The sequence below is a fragment of the Vipera ursinii genome, assembly GCF_947247035.1.
Source record: "Vipera ursinii genome assembly, chromosome: 1".
NCBI classification, from domain to species: Eukaryota; Metazoa; Chordata; class Lepidosauria; order Squamata; family Viperidae; genus Vipera; species Vipera ursinii.
The window spans coordinates 55,321,517-55,344,549 of record NC_139512.1 but is presented as its reverse complement, the minus strand read 5'-3'; the positions used below and the strand labels follow the sequence as shown (position 1 = coordinate 55,344,549).

Below are 23,033 nucleotides of genomic sequence, written 5' to 3'. Positions count from 1 at the left end.
TTTCATTCTCTGATTGTAAAGCTTTTAACTTAACACTTTACTAAGAGAACATGGATGAAGATCAGGAACAGATTTTCTTTATGTTGAAAGAAATTTATGAAACTATTCTTATAGCTAATGAAATAAGCTAAAGAAAAGAACAAGATGTCAACCTAGATATACGAACCCAAACTTTAATTACAACTAAAGAATCAACTACACAGAATATAATAGAAGTGGAACAATTAAATAGTATGATAGAAGATCCAAATGATCGACAAACACAGTTAATGGAAAACCCAAAAAATAGACTGACAACATGGAAAAGGGAAAAGACTTTCTATATAAACCAGAAGAAACTTGAGGATCAAGAAGAAGAACAGACTGAAGGGAAGATAAACATTTCAGGACAATTATGTCGAGAGGGAAAAATAGACTATTTATTAGTCCTTCAAAAAAAATGGTGACCGGATGGCCTTTTCTACTTCAAACAATATATATATTTATTTATTTTATTTTATTTTATTTCCATTTATATCCCGCCCTTCTTCGAAGACTCAGGGCGGCTTACATATAATAATACAGGGAGATCTATTCAATGACTTAAAAGCACAGACATGGAAGCCAAGTTGGCAAAGAAAGCAAGCTAGAATAAGGCTGAAGAAAATTGGGGTTTTGACTTATCAGTGAGAATTAAAATAGAACATACTCAAATAGGCAAGTACTTTGAATACTAGATTTTGTTATAAGCTGAGAAAAAGAAAACTTTGGTCATTTAAAACTTGGAAGTATTAAAAGTTAAATTTGAATATTGATTTGCTTATAAAGGTTTAATGTAAAAGTAATTAAGATATATGTTTTTACTTAGCTGTTATACTAAAAACTACTAGCTGAAATATAAGATAGTAGACATCAAGAGAAAAAGAGGAAGTATTTAATGTTGAAATAAGAGAAATTTTGGTTATTAAATTTAAGGCATTTGGAAGTTAACAGAAAATAAGAATGTTATACTATATTATTAATTAGTTGATGTAAGATGGTGAGAAATAGAATATATTCAAATAGATAAGATGTGTATTCTGAACATTAGATTTTGTGATGAATTGTGGTAAAGGAAACTGGGGCTATTTAAAACTTGGAAATTATAAATATTAAATGTTAAATTTAAATATTAATGGGAAACTAAAAATCAGGAAAAACTAATTAGGACATTGATTGTCTATAAAGATTGAATGTTAAAATAACCAGGATATATGTAAACTAAAAATTATTGATAAATGTAAGAAAGTTAATTTTTATTTAATTGATATAATAAGAATTGCATTAAACATGAGACAGTAAATACTAAGGGGAAAAGAGAGGAAATATTTAATGTAGTAGTTTGAGACTTGTACTAAAGATACTTGTATGTTATTGAATTGTCATTTAACCCAGCCACCACATTGCTTTTTAAGTATTTAAATGTAAAATTAGAAAATCAATAAAACTTTAAAAAATAGTATACTACTCTTAATAAATATCTTAATTTTGTTTATTGTATAAGACTTTACAACTTAGCCCTATATCTATCACATATGTAGGAAAGTACATAAATTATTCAATGTACAGAAGTAGCATTTTGTAAAGTAACATTCTCCAAATGTAAGATCTACTTACAAAATCTGTTCAGAACTATGGCAGGGATTTTCATAAAGCCAAGTACAAAGTTGAGAGAAAAATAGCTGAAATTACCACATGGTATGCACATCAATTTAAAAATATTCAAAATCATGTGCTATAATTTCTGTAAGTTATGTATCTTTTAAGAGAGACTTACTTGCATATATCTGTGGAGTCCTGTGTTCCCAATGCATATAATGAAGAACCAATTCTATTGTAGTCATCTGCAACATCTGAAAAAGAAAAAAGATGTGGCATTAAATTTTATATTGATTTTCTATGTTAATTATATTTGTGTATGAAGTACACCCACAATTTTAAGAGCAGCCATTTGATTCATATTCCCAGGCATCCCATCTTCTTTAAAGTCACTCCTCTCTTAAATCTCAAAACTTATTTGGAATATATAAACAAAAGTTCAGGCAATATTTGGTTAACATCAGAAAATTCTTCAAACACAGATAAAAAAGAATAAAATACAATTTGTCTCTTCCATATTTGATCTTAGTCCTAATCAAACATTTTTATCACATAAAATGGAATCTACAAACAATATTTTACAACTTAATGATACTTATCCTAATGCCCCCAAAATACTTTCTAGGCATCAGCAGGAAACTTACTTTTGTGGGATCTTGTCATTTTATCAGACTTGAGAGAGGAATCCTTGACACGGTTATGGTATTCTACAAGGAATGTTCTTTCATGTTCAAAAAAATCATCTACATCCTGCATGCCAAGATAAATCAAAAGTAAGCAGAATAATTTGAAGAGAAGCGATTTATTTTTATTGAACAAGTTAAAATATAACTGCCTTCAAGATAAAAAAGATCCACTGTAGAAACAGCAGTTACATATCCATAATTACAATGATGCTTGTTAAATTCCCAATTTTACCACTCAAAAAAATACCCAGAGTAGCATTTTAATATACTGATATTTAAAGTATTTCTATGTCACTAAAGCTCAAATAAAATAACACCAGACACAACAATTCTGGTGAAATGGGATTGTAGAGTTCAAAAACGTTCTCTAACATTACCATTGACAGCTGCAAATTTTCAGCCCATCTGAAGGACACCAAGTTGGGAAAAGCAGAAAAAAATATTTTAATCCACCAAGCTATGTAATATGTAAGTATAGAAAGGAAAGTGACTTGTAATTATATAAATATGAAAATATTTCTTTTCTGTGTTTCTCCCAGTTTTACATCTAAAAACTTTGAGAGCAAGAATCCATTTTGTCTTATAGGAATCATGCACCAATTATATGGTATAAGTAGAATACTTCTGAATGACAATGTTTGGAAATGTTCCTACTTCCACAGAAGATTAGAGGAAATGGTGGAGAGCAACTTTTAATGCAGGGGTCCCCAACCTATGGGCTGCGGCCTGGTACCAGGCTGTAGGCTCTTGGCCAGTGGGCCATGGAAATGGCTGGCCAGGGTGTGCACGTGTGGGCGCGCATTCCTCCCACTCGTGCCTGTGCCCGTTTGCATACGTGCACGGGTGCAAACGGGGACGCCAGCGCATGTGCGCGGTTTGCGCATGCATGAACAGCCCACTAGAACTGGGTGTGTGTGCATGGCCCGTTTGCGCATGTGTGAATGGGCGCTAGCTGCCGCAGGGTACATGGCCGTTTGCACATGCGCATGGCGCCAGCACATGCATGAACATGGCTGGTAGTACTGTGCCAGTGGCTGTGGCCCCGTTTGCGTGCATGTGCACGCAGTAATTTGGAAGGTTGGAGAACTGTTTTTAATGTATTAGTACTTTGTGACTTGGGTTGAAACTTAACATTAAGAAAACCAAGATCATGGCATCCGGCCCTCTCAATTCCTGGCAAATAGATGGGGAAGAAATGGAGGTAGTGACAGATTTTATTTTCCTGGGCTCCAAGATCACTGCAGATGAGGACTGTAGCCAAGAAATTAAAAGACGCTTGCTCCTGGGGAGGAAAGCAATTGCAAATCTAGACAGCACACTAAAAAGCAGAGACATCACCCTGTCAACAAAAGTGCGTATAGTCAAGGCTATGGTCTTTCCAGTTGCAATGTATGGCAGTGAAAGCTGGACCATAAAAAAGGCTGAGCGCCAAAGAATTGAGGCCTTTGAACTATGGTGCTGGAGAAGACTCCTGCGAGTCCCTTGGACTGCAAGGCGATCAAACCGGTCAGTCCTAGAGGAGATCAACCCTGACTGCTCTTTAGAAGGCCAGATCCTGAAGCTAAAACTCAAATACTTTGGCCACCTAATGGGAAGGAAGGACTCACTGGAGAAGAGCCTAATGCTGGGAAAGATTGAGGGCAAGAGAAGAAGGGGACGACAGAGAATGAGGTGGCTGGATGGAGTCACTGGAGCAGTAGGCGTGAGCTTAAATGTACTCCAGAATATGGTTGAGGACAGGAAGGCCTGGAGGAACATTGTCCATAGGGTCACGATGAGTCGGACACGACTTCGCAGCTAACAACAACAACTTTGTGACTGAACATACCAGTAGGGACAGATTGCCCATAATAAGTTTTTAAAATTCTAAGTATTTCCAATGACCTGTCAAAGTTGGAGATCCTTAGACTGAGAATGCCATTTAGCCCATATAATTTAAGCTGCAGATATAAAATGAGAAAATTCTGAAATTATTACTTTGGCAAGCATTTCAAGATTAGATGGATTGATCTCATATGGAAAAATATACGCCTCATCTCTGCAGCAGTCCAAGGGAATGAACAGAATCATCCTGAAATTTCTATATCCAGAAGGACAGAGAGAGCAAGTTTCAATTCATTCAGGAAAGCTAAAAAGATCCAGTGCTACCAGAGGGTTCCTCACCCAAGATCCCCCAGAAATTTAGAACACTAGATATATTGCAAACCAATGGTGTGTTGGAAAGAGCTACTCTTTGTATACAAGTTGTCTGTAAATTACTTGAGATATATTCCTCTTGCAAATTATTTAAATTCATATCTTTGAACAATACTCAGAAATGGCTTTAAAATTGCTTAAAGATCACCTTTACTCCTGAAACAATGACACCATCAGCAGACTTAACCATGTTTTTAAAAAAGTCTTCAAGTTTCTCTTTCTTATTTTTTCCCCGAACACTCAACTGAAATAGAGAAATGCATACTGTAAGTTTACTTTTTTCAATTCAGGGATATTTTTGTTATTACTTGAAAGCTGCAGATATAAAATGAAACCAGTTTTCACTAAAGATAAACTAGAATGTTGTATCATTTTCATTTCTACCTTTGCACAGTAAAATTTCATTCACTACCCAGTTACTGTGGATTTTGATGTGTTTACTTTCTTATTTATTAGATGCAATACTTTAGAGATAGTTGTATATTTGAATTTCATTTTGACTTTTTAGAAAGCATGTATTCTTCTAGATAGCTGAAATATTTCAATGAAAAATATGTATTATGTAAAACATTATACTTTTTAAAATGCATTACTATAAACTATGGTCTATCTAGTGTAGCTTTCTCCAAAATAAGCATCCAATCACCTATTTGTGGATTCCTAGATTTCTGTAGCAATCATGGAAGGTTGATCATTTTACTCCATGACTAAAAACACACTTCTGGAAATCTCAATAGAGTACAAAGACAACTGCATTCTACTATGACTGTGTACCAACAACTGATAAACAGAAACAGCATACCTCTTATATAATTATATAATTACATCAACTAGCAATTATTAATCTATGTAATCCTATTTTTAGAAACTAGTAGCCATCAACAAATTCAATAATATCAATTCTCAAATTTTGAATATACATTAGTGAAGCAACACTTTAGCCTGAATTTATTGCTAATCAGTTAGTTGATGATCCCGTTCTAGAATTTGAGAAAAAAAGATGTTATTAACATTCTCTTGATTATGCATGTTAAACTGCTAGCAAGTCTTGCTTTGCATATAAAACTGCTCCAGTTCTATCATTTGGCTATTGGATTTCTGTAAAAGTTCATTAATACATCCCTTGAAATGAGTTCAACAGAAATGTTCATTTCAAATGTGATTTCTCAGTAGGTATTAGAGAGAAGTGTAGTACAACCCATGTAGTCATATCTCGTTATTCATGGTATTCTATAAAGTTGCCAAAACACTGAATCAATGAATACTGATTTTCAACTGGAGACATGCAGATTTTCCCCCACTCTGTGCATGTTCACAACTAAAGTACTGGTTTTGGGGTTTTATGATTTCTTTTCATTTTATTTTATGGAATCCCAAATAATGGAAGATCAACTGCATTTCGATTTCTTCATTATCACCCAGAGACATTTTCTGTTTTGTCATTTCCGCACAATTATCATAACTCAAAATCTTTTTATCTGGAAAATACAAAGTTAGAAATTCCCCTCCCTAACGATATCCCATATTTATGCCAACTTTCACTTGCTGTTTTATTACCAGTTCTCCCTATCTGAGAAACCATTTTGGCTCTCACATTAACTTTGCATTAATATGAAAACACAAATGAATACTACACCCTTCCAATTTCACTGTTAGCAATTCCTCTACTTCCTCCTTGCTATCCTTTACTGGAAAAGCTGTCAATGTTTTATCTCATTTCATCTTTTGCATTTTAACCTCTCTGATTCCTAAGAGAATGGTTCTTATTATTCTTATCAAAGTTTGATCTCTGTAAGGAACATACCCAATCATTTTTAGAACTGGCATATCCTTTTTTTTTTCAAAAAAAATTATTGAATGGGACAAGAGGTCTTACTGCAGAGATCATGCTGTTCTTTCTTTATGAAGACTTGTTTTTGGATGCTAATTTTAACCAATGTGTTCACATATTTTAAAAGGAAGAATTTATTTATATACCTTATATTGAATTTTACTTAACAAAAAGCACCTAATTCTAAAATGAATGTAGCACTCTACAATTTTTCAATATTATGAATATATTGTTTTCTGAATAAGCGCAGATGGTTTTTATGATGTATTCCAGTACTCACATCCTGATTATATTCCAAGAAGACATGGAAGTTTAAATCCTTCCTCAAAATGGGATGAGCAGCTACACGGCATAAGAAGACTTCATGCATAGCTACTGTCTTTTTGAAGATTGCCAAGTATTCCCTAAATATGAAAAGTGATATTATTTTGTAAAAGTGTTTCTGCATGAAAAACAATAGATTTCAACAAAATGGCGGTTAGTTGCATTTAATTAAAAGAAAAAAATTAAAATTAATCAAACTAAAGAGGAATTTCAAACAGGCTAATAGAAAGACCACCAGTTCTTTGTAGGGCAGGGGCGTCAAACTGCTGGCCCATGGGCCAGTTGCATCATGCAGAAACCGCGCCTACCCCAATGCCAGCAATGGTCACGGTACGTCATGACACGTCACATGGCAAGTTTGACACCCATGTTGTAGGGGAAGTAAAGGAGTTTCCTTCTCTTAAATTCTCACTATCCCCTAATAGCTGAGAGTAAACATTCAGAATATCCAACTATTGTTCCTTTACTGACCGAAGGCATTACTCAGCAGAATGAAGTAATTTCTGTCATTTTTCCTTTTTCCAGGACCCCCACAACTCTCTCCTATAAGAGATACCAGGTCAGATTAATGACCAAATATCATTTTCTTCCTTATTCTGACAATGCTGGAAGCTGGTTTAATAGCCCCTAAATTACCTTCATAAATGAAGTACTTAACAGTGAAAGAAGTCAAAAGCAGAATCAATGAAAGAAATGGCACAATACAACTAGCATTAATCTAGCTCAATGGTTGCCTATCAGAGCAGAACTTCTAGAATTCTCAGAAAAGGTTAGACTGACAGGCATTCTGTAAGAAGAAGTCCACGTACCTGGGAAAACAAGCAAGCTGGGAAAGGCAGAGTTAAACTGAAATACAAAGATGCCTTTAAAAGATGCATCAAGCAAGCAAAACAAGTGCTACTAAATTAGCTTAACTACCTTAAAATGACTGTCATAATCATGTATTTTCAGGTATGTAGAAATTAAAAACACATATACATTTCATTTTTCCTGTCATATACAAAATAGGACACTGATCTTTTAGAAGGAAGTAATTTTCTCACTCCATTTTAGGTAGTTTTCAAATTTCAATGTCAAATCTTCCATTATTTTAATACAGGGAGTGCAGAATTATTAGGCAAGTTGTATTTTTGAGGATTAATTTTATTATTGAACAACAACCATGTTCTCAATGAACCCAAAAAACTCATTAATATCAAAGCTGAATATTTTTGGAAGTAGTTTTTAGTTTGTTTTTAGTTATAGCTATTTTAGGGGGATATCTGTGTGTGCAGGTGACTATTACTGTGCATAATTATTAGGCAACTTAACAAAAAACAAATATATACCCATTTCAATTATTTATTTTTACCAGTGAAACCAATATAACATCTCAACATTCACAAATATACATTTCTGCCATTCAAAAACATAACAAAAACAAATCAGTGACCAATATAGCCACCTTTCTTTGCAAGGACACTCAAAAGCCTGCCATCCATGGATTCTGTCAGTGTTTTGATCTGTTCACCATCAACATTGCGTGCAGCAGCAACCACAGCCTCCCAGACACTGTTCAGAGAGGTGTACTGTTTTCCCTCCTTGTAAATCTCACATTTGATGATGGACCACAGGTTCTCAATGGGGTTCAGATCAGGTGAACAAGGAGGCCATGTCATTAGATTTCCTTCTTTTATACCCTTTCTTGCCAGCCACGCTGTGGAATACTTGGACGCGTGTGATGGAGCATTGTCCTGCATGAAAATCATGTTTTTCTTGAAGGATGCAGACTTCTTCCTGTACCACTGCTTGAAGAAGGTGTCTTCCAGAAACTGGCAGTAGGACTGGGAGTTGAGCTTGACTCCATCCTCAACCCGAAAAGGCCCCACAAGCTCATCTTTGATGATTCCAGCCCAAACCAGTACTCCACCTCCACCTTGCTGGCGTCTGAGTCGGACTGGAGCTCTCTGCCCTTTACCAATCCAGCCACGGGCCCATCCATCTGGCCCATCAAGACTCACTCTCATTTCATCAGTCCATAAAACCTTAGAAAAATCAGTCTTGAGATATTTCTTGGCCCAGTCTTGACGTTTCAGCTTGTGTGTCTTGTTCAGTGGTGGTCGTCTTTCAGCCTTTCTTACCTTGGCCATGTCTCTGAGTATTGCACACCTTGTGCTTTTGGGCACTCAAGTGATGTTGCAGCTCTGAAATATGGCCAAACTGGTGGCAAGTGGCATCTTGGCAGCTGCACGCTTGACTTTTCTCAGTTCATGGGCAGTTATTTTGCGCCTTGGTTTCTCCACACGCTTCTTGCGACCCTGTTGACTATTTTGAATGAAACGCTTGATTGTTCGATGATCACGCTTCAGAAGCTTTGCAATTTTAAGAGTGCTGCATCCCTCTGCAAGATATCTCACTATTTTTGACTTTTCTGAGCCTGTCAAGTCCTTCTTTTGACCCATTTTGCCAAAGGAAAGGAAGTTGCCTAATAATTATGCACACCTGATACAGGGTGTTGATGTCATTAGACCACACCCCTTCTCATTACAGAGATGCACATCACCTAATATGCTTAATTGGTAGTAGGCTTTCGAGCCTATACAGCTTGGAGTAAGACAACATGCATAAAGAGGATGATGTGGTCAAAATACTCATTTGCCTAATAATTCTGCACTCCCTGTACAGGCAAGACATTCAGCAGTCATAGGCAAATATGTCAATGTGCCTGAAACTTCTAGAAAGATCTAGAGTTGTAAATATAAAAAACTATGCACATACGCTTCTAATTCTTGCTTCATCTTAGTAAATTCTTCTTTAGTCATGGATCCTTCTCCTTCACCAAGCTTCTGCAATTTTTCTCTTGAAGCATCAAAGTCAGGCCTCGGTGGCGCTGGTGGTATCTGACAAATGAGTTGATCAGTTTATTTTTAAATTTTCCAGAGTGAAAACTCTTTGGATAAGCATAAACACAAACACAAACCTCTTGCTTTATACTGTCCACTACATTAAGACAAAGACCAATGTTACTTCAATTTCATTAACAATTTATTTATGCAATCCACTTCAGCATTGTTTTAAAACACTTCTTTCAAGATAACATGTATTTCCTATTCCAATTATGCTTATAGAATTCATATTATGAAAGAGACATATTTTAAAATATATGCTGCATCTGTCAAAAATCAGTATGGGGCATTTTAAATCAAAAATTCTTTCAAGCAGTTCTAAATAGCATACAAAAATTAAGTATGATTACTGGAAAGTTTAAATTAGATTCAAGTGTCTTTAAAAAAAAGTCAATGAAATTTAAACCCTAGCCCAGGGGTAGGCAACCTTGGCTCTTTTAGGACTCGTGGACTTCAACTCCCAGAATTCCTGAGCCAGCATGGCTGGCTCAGGAATTCTGGGAGTTGAAGTCCACGAGTCCTAAAAGAGCCAAGGTTGCCTAACCCTGCCCTAGCCATTCAGTCGTTAATTGGCAATATATAAAATATTAAATGTAGCTAAAAATTTGTAATTAACAAAACTTTTTTCTTCATAGTGATCTCACTGAAAATACGCTATAAAATGTGTAATATTATCCTCCCAAATAATTAGTGCTACACTGTGCAACAGTGAAAAACCGATCAAAGTACTGGACTCAGGAATATGTGTCATCTTCCTCATTTGGCTTTGATAGTTATCAGGCGTTTTTCATTGCAATAGCAGATGTACTTTTATTCTGGGAATTTAATTTTCAAGAAGTAAAAACTCTAATGTCTCTTAGGCAAACTTTCTTACCAATATATCCCCATATCAATCACCCTGAACTATTTGCTTATTGACCAGGTATTACAGCAGTATAATTTATTCTCTTGGTATAAAAAAGAAAGACCACTGAAGTAAATCTGCCTACTACAGCTAAATCAACAAGAAATATTGTTAAAATATTTAGCTGCAGAAATAAAAACAAATGGGTACAATTGAATTTATATTCCAATTAAAAATATACAAATGTGTTGCTAAAAGAATATTCTTATTGTTGATTAACTATTTTAAAGACAAATTTATTTTACTTCTTACAACATTCAATCTCTAATAATTAAGCACAATTCTCTAAGACAGTGATGGCGAACCTTTTAGAGACCAAGTGCCCAAACTGCAACCCAAAACCCACTTATGTATCATCGGGTACTGGGTGGGTTTGGCCAATTGGGTGGGCGTGGCCCATTTGGGTGGGTGTGGCTGCAGTGGTAACGGCAGACTGAGTGGGACTAAAAAGTTCAATCAATTCCAACTTTGCGAGAACTTTTTTTTCCCCCCATGAGAAGTTGAAATTGATTGATTAAACCTTTTTTTTTAACACGGCGGCAGAGGCCTAAAGCAAAAAGGTTTTATAAAACCAAGCTGAAGGCCTAGGGCGAGGGCACGTGCCCACAGAGGGCTCTGCATGCCACCTGTGGCACCCATGCCATAGGTTCGCCACCACGGCTCTAAGACTAGAAATCACTATTAGTAGTGCATTCGAAAAGCATGTTGCTTTTCCTTCATATTAAATCACTGCCCTTTTGTTACAGGTAATACATTTCATATTCCTACTTTTACAGTAATTTTATTTATTATGTTGAAAACCTGCACACTTCCACTTCAAAAGTCCATAGCCTAATAATTCTTTATGCCTTTTATTGAAGAGCAGTATTTCAGAATCTCTAAATACCTCCTCCCTTAATTGCAGCAATAAATCAACTGGATGCTTCAGTGCAGTTTGTTGTTCTTATTGTTTGTAAATCAGAAGTGAAATATTAAGACACTGAAAGATCCTGGGTTAAGCAGCAAAAAAGGCTGATGCAGCAAGTGGGAAACTAAGTAAGAACTGTGTCCTGGAATTCTTCCAAACATCTGAGTTTATTTTCAGAAGAATAAAGTTTTATGAAACATTCTGTGGTACGCGCCTTCAACAGGAAGTACGGGAGCAACATTTCCTACTGTCAGATCCTCTTCTTACAGTTCTTTGGAAAAAAGTATTACTTACAATGTAGCCTGCATAATCTTCATTCTCAACAAAGGAATCATGAAGCCAGATAAACTCTTCATGTTGTCTGACAACTGAAAATTCATTTTGTTTAAAATTTGGTAAAGAACTCTGCAAAACAAAATAGAATTAATGAAATAATAAGTGCTTTACCTCATGGCAATACAATAATACAAATATCTCTTTAGAGTAAAGTACAGAATAAAGTATATATACCTCAACCATAACAGATTCAGAAATATGGCATTCAAAGCAAAAAATAATTAAACAACTATGGGGGGGGGGGTACATAGAAATCCAAGAGCAGGTTTGATATCCATTCCCTTGCACATAGCATAGTAAATCTTTGTTCATGTATATTACATAGTAAAAGTGTATTATCAACCTAATCTTGCATTAAGACATCAAAATATTATACAGTAAAAATCCATTTTTGGGAATCTCAATGCAACAGACTTCACATGAAATTAACCACATTATACTGCAAATTACATCAAGCCAATGACAAAATATGTATGTTAAGCATATTATACCAATAACCATCAACTCAAATATAAGAATGTCTCAGTTTACTGGACTTTTGATTATGTTGGATATAACCAAAGCACCTTCTATAACTGCTTCATTAAAATGAGATCTCACTACATTTAATCTTCACACAATAAGATTTACCTTTTAAAAAAATCAATTATACTATAAATAAAAGCAATGTCAAGGATTACCTTTGTATGAACAGTGAATTTGACTTTGTCCCTTTCACTAAGAGCATCTGAAATGTCCACTTGCAAAGCAGCATCAGTTTGCAGATCTACAGTAACAGCTCTAAGCTAAAAAGGGAAAATTAATTAGTAAGGGACACAAAAGTTTATTAGAATGTATTGGATTTTGATTGTACTTTAGCTTAGAAATAACCACATTAGACACTATAAAACACTACAGACTAGAGCAGACATGTCAAACTCACAACGTCACGCAACGTATAGGAGCCTTTTCCCCATTGCCGGCAATGGAGTGGGTGTGGTGGTTTTGTGACGTGTCAAAACCGTGGGCCAGCAGTTTGACACCCCTGGACTAGAGGGAATGACAGCAGTCAGCAACACAAAGCATAAATTTTACTTGTAAATATATGCAGATTTGTTATTGTCGTCATTCCCTCTGATCTGTAGTGATATAAAATTTGAATTCTATAGCAGAGGTTAGGAACCTTTTCCAGCCTAATGGCTCAATTAGCATCAAGGAAGCATACTACTAGTTGCTACATGTTGGCAATAGAAGATTTCTCCCATTATAAACAACTAATGTTGAAAATTGAAATGCACTAATATACATCAGAGTCAAAGTAACAAACAATTCAAATATTAATTATGCTAAAACTACAATTGTTTACATGAATACAAGTATTTTTGCTTGACATCTAAAGAATATTTGCATACATAGCAGGCAGAATTCCTTTTAAAGGAGAGGTCTCATACCTAAAATATAACGTTTGTAAGTTAGGTTAAATATTGCATGTTTGTTTTTATTCTTAAAGATTTGCAGCATATCATTAGATGCTATGAGATTTTAAGTACTAGAACAGGGCCTTTCAACCAGTGGTACAGGTACCACCTGTGGTACATTGGTACCTGGCAGGTGGTACGCAACCATCCTAGAAAAGTGGTAGCAGGGGAGGAGAATGAGCTGAACCGGTGGCAGCACAGCGCAAGCCAGAGCGAGAGACAGCTGGATCTGCAGGGCTGTCAGGGCTCAGCGGAAGCGCCAGGATCAGCGCTTCTTCGTGGCTGTCAGGGATCAGCGGAAGTGCCAGGATCAGCGCCAGGCTCCAGCTGGAGCTTGGCACTGATCCTGGTGCTTCTACTGAGCCAGAAGAAGCGACGATCAGCTGGAATGTTGCAGCACTGATTCATATTTATAACGGTCACAGTGTCCCAGGGTCATGTGAAGTGACCCAAACCTGCTGCAACCACCCAGCAGACGAGGGGGGGGGGGAATAAAAACCAAATACCCCCCACCCCATCCCTGCTGCCAATCCTCAACAGAAATGCTCACAACAATGAAAACCTTGGACAGGAGGAAGAACACTGCCAGGCAGGCAGGCGTCTTGCTTGGCTGTGGCTTGAGGGGCACTTTTTCAGTGCCATTGTAACTTTGAACAGTCACTAAGCGAACTGTTGTAAGTCGAGGACTACCTGTACTTCATCACTTTTTTCCCTTTTTTTTGTTCATCAACTTTTTGACACCTTGCTAGGTGACTGGTGGTACTCGGATGTTGCCATATCCTGAAAGTGGTACAATGGGTGAAGAGGTTGAAAAGCCCTGTACTAGAATATTAAACACAAAAGAGATACAAATTGGAACATATCTCTTAACTTTAATTTTTCAGTTCTTCCTTTGTAACTTCATTACCATGGAATAAAATAATTCACTAATGCATAAATTCCCAACACATATTTTTAACAGAGTAAGTTAGTTAGCTCCCCTACAAAGATGTATTGTTTTTCTAAAACACTAAAATAAATGCAAGTAGTGTTTCATGAGCAACATGTACTTCGTGGGTGTCCACAAGAGACTCTTTCACCTCCCAATTAACTTCTGTTAGAGATTTTGGCACTAATTCTCAGAAAGAACTTGTTGCCTCCAATAACAGAAGTTGCTGCTTCTGCTGTAAGTGTTGCATGATATTTGAAATAGTTTTGGATCACATGTGTGAGTGAAGTCCACAAAAACCTGCAATGACCACAGGGTAATTTTCCTAATTAGCACCAGTTTTCAACAGCTCCTGCTCTTAACTATTGCCACTTTTTCTGTCCTTCCCCTCAATAGGAAGCATAGATTCAGTTTAAGGATTAATTGTACAGCAAAATATAGGGCTACATTCATATTTAATATTAAAACAATTCAGTGAAATGTAATAAATCATCATCATCGAGTTGGGACCATGGAGGTCTTGTAGTAACTTCAACCCCCTGCTCAGGCAGGAAACCCTATACCATTTCAGACTGTGTCTTCTTAAAAACTTCCAGTGTTGAAGCATTCACAACTTCTGGAGGCAGGTTGTTCCACTGATTACGGTAATTGTTCTAATTGTCAGAAAATTTCTTCTTAGTTAGGACAATTACTCAGTAGAACAACCTGCCTCCAGAAATTGTGAATGCTCCAACACTGGAAGTTTTTAAGAAGAGACAGGACAACCATTTGTCTGAAATGGTTTTAAAAGAACTTAAAACACAAATTTAAAACACCTGATTTAATTATGAATTATCAGACATAAGGTTCAAAGAAAAGATTTTTCTTAAATAAAATTGACCTCCAAGCAGCAATGTAAATTTCCTATATTTCTATTACTTGTTTGACACAAAATTAGAGTGTAACTTAAGCTTCTATTAAAAATCTCCAGAATTAGAATCAGCTTCCTTGTTTCCATTCAAACTTATAGTACAAGGTCCCAAATTCCTGCAATTTTTAAATAATACGTAAAACTTTGCACTGCATATGTATGCAAATATCTCTATTATCTTGTCCAGGCCTTTCCCTAAGATTTTTTTCCCTTCAAAAATAATGCTACTGCATTAATCAGGCTTGAAGTTTTATACCAGTTTTTCCCAAACCTAGGTAAATTTGCCAGAACTGAGTAAAAGTGATTTTTCTTTGGCTAGCAACACACAACTCCATTATCCATAAGACATTTAAAATGACTTAAAGATTACAGTACTACTTTAAAGATACTAAAATAAATGTTTAAGTCTCCCAAAGTATTCATATTAAGATTAAAAAATGAAATTATAATGGTAATTTGTTGAAATGACATAAGGATTATTCAATTATATTATTTTATAATACTGTTAATTCTCAGGGTACAACTATTCATTCAACATCTGTTTGAGATTATGAGAGTGCTAAAGGAAGGAAGTTACAACTGGTCCTTGAAGTTTGATAAAATTTTCTCATAAGCAGTTTTAGGTAATGAAGGAAAAAGTTTTGGGAAAAAGTTTGCTTACATTACCCAGAAAACAGTTTTCTGATCAAGCAGCCATGTTTTATCTATTATTCTCATTGTGTAACAGTTAGTGCAATGAAATATTTACTTTATAACATTCTAACAAAGCATTTCACAAGGGCATTTGTTTTTGTCAACTGGAGTGATAGTAACATGTTACTATCCATTCTTTAAAAAAAATACTGCTTAGGATCAGCTGGCAAGCAACAGAAAGCACCTCTAAATAGTAGCACTCTGTCTTCAAGAGTATTTAATCAATTGTTCAGATATTGAATATAACATAGAATAGAATAGCAATATGAAAGCCATGCACTGTTTTTGAAAAACATCTCAATGCACATAGAGGAGAAAGATTATAGTACCCAACTCTTGCACTTATTTTCTACTGACAATAGAAATAAAAATCAGGAAGTTAGAGAGACAAAATGAAGTCTCTTTAAACTACCAAGAGTTGGGATCAGGTTCTCAAAATGAAGGATCAGCTTCTCAAAATTATACCAAATATAATATACAGTAGTACTGTGAATGTAAATTATTTCTATCATTATTTCTAAATATTAAAATTCTTTAATTCAGAGCCTCAGTTACATGCTTCTAGCAGAAAGATTAGATTGCTAAATGCCACCCTTCCTCAATATGGTATTCTTCATATATGATAGATTTCAGTTTCCTGAATTTACAACCAATGATTGGTGAGTATGAATTCTATTTAACAATTCTGAAGGGCATGAAAGTTGAAATAGGTTGGCTCCTACTTTCATCGCATGATTTCCCTATGAAATGCCTTCTGGTATATTCAGAATTTTCCATCAAATTGCTGAATTGTTCAGGACAAACTGATCTCAGAGCATTTTTAGCAAAAAGAACAGCCCTATGGGTTAATGCAAATGTGTAGTTAATTCAGCTGTTTACTCCAACCAGATAAGGCACTACTGCTTACATTATCCAGCAACTAGTATTGAGAAAAATGTAGACACAATATGATTTATTTTGTCAAGTACAATCCTATGCATAATTACACAATTTTAACTGAATTCAGATTGTCTTGCCATGGGATACATGCGCATAGAATTACAAACTAATCATCCATTGGTTCAAGCCACTTTAAAATACTCCAACCTCATCGAAGCATATAGAGCAGGAGTGTCAAACTTGCAATATCACGTGACGTGTCGCGACATAGCACAACTTTTTTTACATTGCCAGCAATGGGGTGGATGCCGTTTCAGCATGACACAATCGGCCGTGGGCCGGCAGTTTGACACCCAATATGGAGAATAGATTACTATCTATATCATAACTATCTAATTGGAAAAACCTTTGTACTTCAGGACTAATTACTCTATTTTAGTGGAAGATATATTTTAAACCATATATTAAATTCTATATTTACATCCCTATTTAGAAATCACATAAACATCTCTGCTATGCCTTTGCAAGTAAAAATTCTAATGTTATCTAATAGAGAACTTGAGATCAATCCACAATCTTCTCCAAAGCACAGTATTACCTTATTTGCTCTAGGCTTAATAGAAAACAGGAGAAATAACCAACTAGACCACAGGTCTGCCTCATGCGGCTCTTTCAGCCGTCCCCTGTGGCTCCCAGTCCTCTGCCATGTGCAATCCCCCGAAAAAAAGTGGGACTAAAAAAGTTCAACCAATCAATTCAAATATGCAGGGTAGGTGCATATCTAGCCTTGGCTCCACTCTTCAGTCAAACCCTCTTCTGCACATGCGCGCATGTGCACACATTTTTTGTGGCTCCCAGTTTTTCCTTTTGTGAGGGAACTGGTTCCGAGTGGCTCTTTCACTGTTTCAGGTTGCTGACCCCTGAACTAGATAATGTGATGTTTCCATTCCATAGATGTATTCACTTTTAAATTTCTAGTATTACTTTTTCTAAGAATTAAATTTAAATCCTTTATTTGGAGCCTATATAAAAGGAATGGCCTAATTTACCCTGAATTAGTTTTAAAAAGTTAAATACAATTTATTTTCTCCTTCAAAAAAAGCTCTCTTCATTTCAGAATTATAATTTAGGACAGACTATCATTTTCATGTAGTGCTTTCACAACAATTGGGAATCAGGAATTCAGGCTAATCTACTGCCAATCACCTGAAATCCACTAATATATCTAATTTCTGCACTTCTGAAAAACTGAATTTTATAGCAAATGGAGAGAATTAAGAATTATCTCTGTAAGGAGTCCATTTTTGCTTATCTGATTATTCTATGGCAAAATTCACCTTAACTAGTTTATAGTTTAGTTCTACTTGATATTTCTTTCTATAATTTTCTCTTTATATATAAAGTTTCTAAAATATTTGACTATCACTGTTTCTCTGGCTCTTGCAATGAACACCACACAATATATCCTTATAACTCTCTAAGTCAAATAAATAACACTTAGCATGGTAGCTATAGGAGTCTAACCAAGATATAACTCTGAAATCATAATTAAATAGTCCAACTGGTCTGGAGAAGCAATAGCTTTCACCTAATATAATTTGCAAGATTATTGCAAGGATAAAATGGGAAAGAACACAGTATGTATTATTTTAATACTTTGAATTCCCCTTTGGGAAATTAAGGAGTTATGCTAAGGCTGTAGCTAAACTACTGTTTAAACCAAAAACCAGGGTACACAAATGGCTAAACCAAAATCAAACAAATTGCATTACGCCTTAGGCTAATTATGAACCAAACCCATCACGTTAAGTATCTTTTGCTTTAGCATGTTATGGGAAGATATTTACTGTGGTCTGTGATGGAAACTAGTCAAGGAGAGAAGCAACCTAGAACTAAGGAGAAACTTCCTGACAGTTAGAACAATTAACCAGTGGAACAACCTGCCTCCAGAAGTGGTGAATGCTCCAACACTGGAGGTTTTTAAGAAGAGACTGGACAGCCATTTGCCTGAAATGGTATAAAGCAGGGGTCTTCAAACTTGGCCCTTTTATGACTTGTGGACTTCAACTCCCAGAATTCCTCAGCAAATTCTGGGAGTTGAAGTCCACAAGTCATAAAAGGGCCAAGTTTGAAGACCCCTGGTATAAGGTTTCCTGCCTGAGCAGGGGGTTGGACTAGATGACCTCCAAGATCCCTTCCAACTTATTATTATTGTTATTATTGTTATTGTTATTTCTGGTAAATTACATGAGCTTATTTCACGAAACCGGCTAAAAAACAAATGAAATCGCTATTACTCTTTTGAATTACACACACACGTTTACCCTCTCACAGCAAACCATAATCCGAAAGGAAACGAGTATTCCGGTTGCCCTCGACGTAATTGCAGCTTTTCTCGATACGGGTGGCGGTTAATTTTTTTAGTCCCGACTTTACAAACCTTAAAAGAAAACTCCCTAAGAACTGGCCACAAGCAGCCAGGGATTATTGACAAAAGCAAAGCTGGGGCCAAAGAACCGACCGCGGCCCGTTCCCGCTTCCGCGAGACGAGGCTGCCCAGGAAAAGGCCCTCCTCTCCCTTCCCACCCACCCCCCCACCCCCCCACTCCGGCCTGGGCAGCTCCGCAGCTCCGAAGGGGGTCAGTGGCGGGAAGCCCCCCCCTCCCCGCCGACCCATCCGCCCCCCACCCCCTCCACCCCGGCGGCTAAACGAAACTGCCCGCGACCAGGTGGGGACGACCTCCTCCCCCCACCACTATCTGCAAAGGCAGCACTTACTCCTCGGTCCTCCTCGGAGAGGAAATCTGGGCCGTCGTCCGAGCTTTCCTGTCCCCAGCAAAGGCGGTGGCGAAGCACGAGAGGGGAGGGGGGGTTCAGAGGCATCCCCGAAAGGAAAGGGAAGAGAGAAGAAAGCGAGACAGAGGTTAGCGGCGTGGCGAGCCGGCCAGCCCTCGCCCTCAGCTCCCCGAGCACCTACCATCATGGCTGCTCCCAGCCCCCTGCCTTCGGCCTGGCGAGCGCCGGCCTAACCCACCAGTCGACCCGCCCAGGGCGAAGGGGGCGGGATTAAAGGCGACTCCAGAAGATGGCGAGGGCGGGCCTTCGGTGCGAGCCTTGCAGCTGCGGCGCCTTTCCTGGGGCTGGGCTGGTTCGGCAACCGGGTGGGGGAAAAAAGCTTGCTTGTTAGCCGAGGGGCGTTCGCGTTTTTAGGAATCGGCGGCGTTGCGGCTTTGTATTTGCCGGGAGTTGGAACTGCAAATTTCTGGAAGCTCCAAGAAGTGGTTGCAACAAACGAGACCCCGGGGGAGCCTCCCCTCCCCCCCAGGGCAAATGACCATTTCCTCGACTTTTAACACGGAGCTTTGGAGATGATCCGGAAAGGCGCTGCGGTCTTTCAGTAAGCTCGGGTGTGAACACGAGTGTTGCTGGATGTGCTGTGGAGGCTCGGGAGCGCGGAGGCGGCGACAAGGGATGGGGGGAAAAAAAACACTTGCCGCAGCTACTTCGTTCCGACGCCGCTGTATCCTCTTAATCAGGGGTCTTCAAACTTGGCCCTTTTATGACTTGTGGACTTCAACTCCCAGAATTCCTCAGCCAGCGTGTCTGGCTGAGGAATTCTGGGAGTTGAAGTCCACAAGTCATAAAAGGGCCACGTTTGAAGACCCCTGCTCTTAATGGTTCTTTCAAGGAAATGCCCGTTTCAGACACACGTTACAGCTCTAAGCCCAAATTATGCGTTTAAATCATGCGTTTAAATCGAAGCACAACCCTTGAAAATTGGTATAATCAAATTATTGGGCTTGCTTCAGAAAAAAAATAGCTGGCGGGGGGGGGGTTCGTCAAGAGGAGTAGACGGCTTCATTGCAGGAGTAGCTTTACTCAACCCAAACAAATAGTATGCTTAGGATAGAGCAGGGGTAGGCAACCTCGGCTCTTTTATGACTCATGGACTTCAACTCCCAGAATTCCTGAGTCAGCATAGCTGACTCAGGAATTCTGGGAGTTGAAGTCCATGAGTCATAAAAGAGCCGAGGTTGCCTACCCCTGGGATAGAGCATAGTAATGAAACATACAATTTATTCTTTCAGACAAGTGTTCCCCCCATGCACATTTGTACAATCCCTCTCCCACAGTGTTTTGTCTAGGTTCAAACCAGGTTTGGCCTCAGTAAGCAATCTCCTTCGACAGATATTAGGATCCTTGCACATCCTCGGTTCCGTTGGCTAACGTACCTTATATAAAGAGCACCAGCTTCAAGTCATGTGCAGATATTGCATAATAATAATAACAGTAATAACAATTGGAAGGGACCTTGGAGGTCATCTAGTCCAACCCCTGCTCAGGCAGAAAACCTATACCTTTTCAGACAAATGGTTGTCCAGTCTCTTCTTAAAAAACTTTCAGTGTTGGAGCATTCACAGTTACTGGAGGCAGTTTGTTCCACTGATTAATTGTTCTGACTGTCAGGAAATTTCTCCTTAGTTCTAGATTGCTCTCTTTGGTTAGTTTCCATCTGTTGCTTCTTGTCCTGCCTTCAGATGCTTTTGAGGATTTCTGCTTCTTCCTTAGTAAAAAGGAACATGTTGTACACAGAATCTGCAAAAGAACAGTTGTATCTTCATCTTGGGAATATGCAGTCCCCTACAGATAAATAACAGCAACAATCTCCAGAACCTTGCAGAAAACATTCCAATGTATAATATATAAAACTATATTACTTTTGGTTTACTTTATTATCAAGAGCTGTATGGTAGTCCTTCAGGTTCAAAGAAGGCACTGTTGTGCACTTCAACTGTGGACATAAAAGTGGCTCTGCAGCCCCAGTTTGGAAGCCCTGTTAACATAATAGGGCCCTGGAAGTCCATTGTGATAACTGGGTGTTATTTTGTGATGCCACACTATTAGTTTTGGCAGCCCCTATCTTCCAAGGCAATGGGAGGTTCACAATAGAGAGCTCACCAGTATATTTTGTCAACAGCTGCAGCTTCTAGCTCCCTTGGCTGGATATCACAATGGCGTAGGATTTCTGTCACAATGTCTTTGTAGCTCTTCCATTGTTGACCTTGAGATCTCTTCCAAACTCCAGTACACTATAGAGCAAGTGGTGAGGCATACAACAGTCATCCATTCTGGTGATCTGTCCCACCCATCTAATCTGGATTCTGATAATCAGTGACTCAATGCTGATGGACTCCACACAATCCAAGTTGGATACGTGGTCTTGTCAATGAATGCCAAGGATGGAGCGGAGAACACTTGTGAGATATTTCTCCAGTTGTTTGATGTGCCTTCAGTACAAAGTTCAGGGCACATATCTACCATGTTTCCCTGAAAATAAGACTGGGTCTTTCTTTTTTTTTTTTGGACCAAAAGACCCATTAGGTCTTATTTTCAGGGGATGTCTTACAGCAGGCAGCGAGTGCATGTCGTGGCGTGCCCTGTGCTTGGGGTGGAAACAAAGCTTCAGAGCGTGGTGTCGATGGGCCAACCTTGGAGCGTGGGGGTGGACCAACTAAAGGTATGAGAGTTCGAGAGGGCACACATGCCCTTCCCGTGCCAGGCCTGCCCCTGCAGCCCTGGCAAGCCATTCTGGGAGGCAGCAGGAAGGGCTCCAAGGCAGGGGCAGCCAGGCTGATGCTCCTCTAGGTGGAGTGGGGAGGGCTTTGCCCCAGAGATGTTGGGGGCCATCTTCCTGGCCCACCCCACCCAAGAGGTGAGCAGGGAGGCAGCAGCCCAGGGCCAAAGCACTGGCAGAGCCCTGGAGGGTCAGAGAGGGTGGTGAAGCAAGCAGACATCCTGCCTGCAGCACCCGTGCCAGCTGCCCCTTTTTAACCAGAACTGGAATGCCGCTGCATTTCAGTAGATGCTGGCCTTCCCTCTGGCGGGCCTGGGTAGCTGCTGGGGAGAGACGGGCCCACTTCAGCACCTGGCGCCCTTGTGGGGGGTTGCCTTGCCACCTGCTTTCCAACTCCATTGTGTTTCTCCATCGCTACGCAGCTGGAGAGCTTGCCCCACCATTGCCCAGATGTCCTTGCTTCCCCCAAGCATTTCTTTGCCAACCTGATTTTCAGCTCTGTCATGTTTCTCCATTGTGTTTCTCCACCGTCACATGCAGGGAAACAAAAAAAGTTCAATCAGACCTTCCAACTTCATGAGATCTTTCGTGAGAAGTTGGAAGGTCTGACTGATATATTTTTTTTAGTCCCATAAGCTTCTTTTGTTTCCCTGCATGTGACAGTGCAGAATTGCAATGGGGAAGGGGCAACTGGCATGGGCGCTGCAAGCAGGATGCCTGCTTGCTTCAGCACCCTCCCCAACCCTCCAGGGCTCTGCCTGCCACTTTGGTGGCTGTGTGGGCAGAACCGTGAAGACGGCCAGGGAGCCGAAAGCGTCAGCAGTCTGGCTCAGAAGCGGAGTGAAAGGGAAGAGGTGGCCAGGTTGGCAGGGCCTTAACTAGCGCTTATTTTGGGGGTAGGGCTT

General features: G+C 38.6%; 1 protein-coding gene across 2 annotated transcripts in view; it reads right to left on the bottom strand.

The window, feature by feature from the left end:
* The window catches only part of SNX6 (sorting nexin 6), a 29,939-nt gene extending 10,392 nt beyond the window's left edge, over positions 1-19,547 (bottom strand). Inside the window, exons 1-9 of one of the 2 annotated variants that reach the window (XM_083350743.1) lie at positions 19,531-19,547; positions 19,332-19,379; positions 12,367-12,471; positions 11,645-11,755; positions 9,412-9,533; positions 6,611-6,734; positions 4,648-4,743; positions 2,262-2,367; positions 1,796-1,871 (exon numbers count right to left, since the gene is read on the bottom strand). In XM_083350743.1, coding sequence (XP_083206869.1) covers positions 1,796-1,871; positions 2,262-2,367; positions 4,648-4,743; positions 6,611-6,734; positions 9,412-9,533; positions 11,645-11,755; positions 12,367-12,471; positions 19,332-19,379; positions 19,531-19,536 — 794 coding nt within the window. In that variant the 5' untranslated portion in view covers positions 19,537-19,547. The remainder of the gene's footprint in view (positions 1-1,795; positions 1,872-2,261; positions 2,368-4,647; positions 4,744-6,610; positions 6,735-9,411; positions 9,534-11,644; positions 11,756-12,366; positions 12,472-19,331; positions 19,380-19,530) is intronic. The other variant, XM_083350744.1, reaches the window with a different exon arrangement.
* Between the last annotated feature and the right edge of the window lie 3,486 nt (positions 19,548-23,033).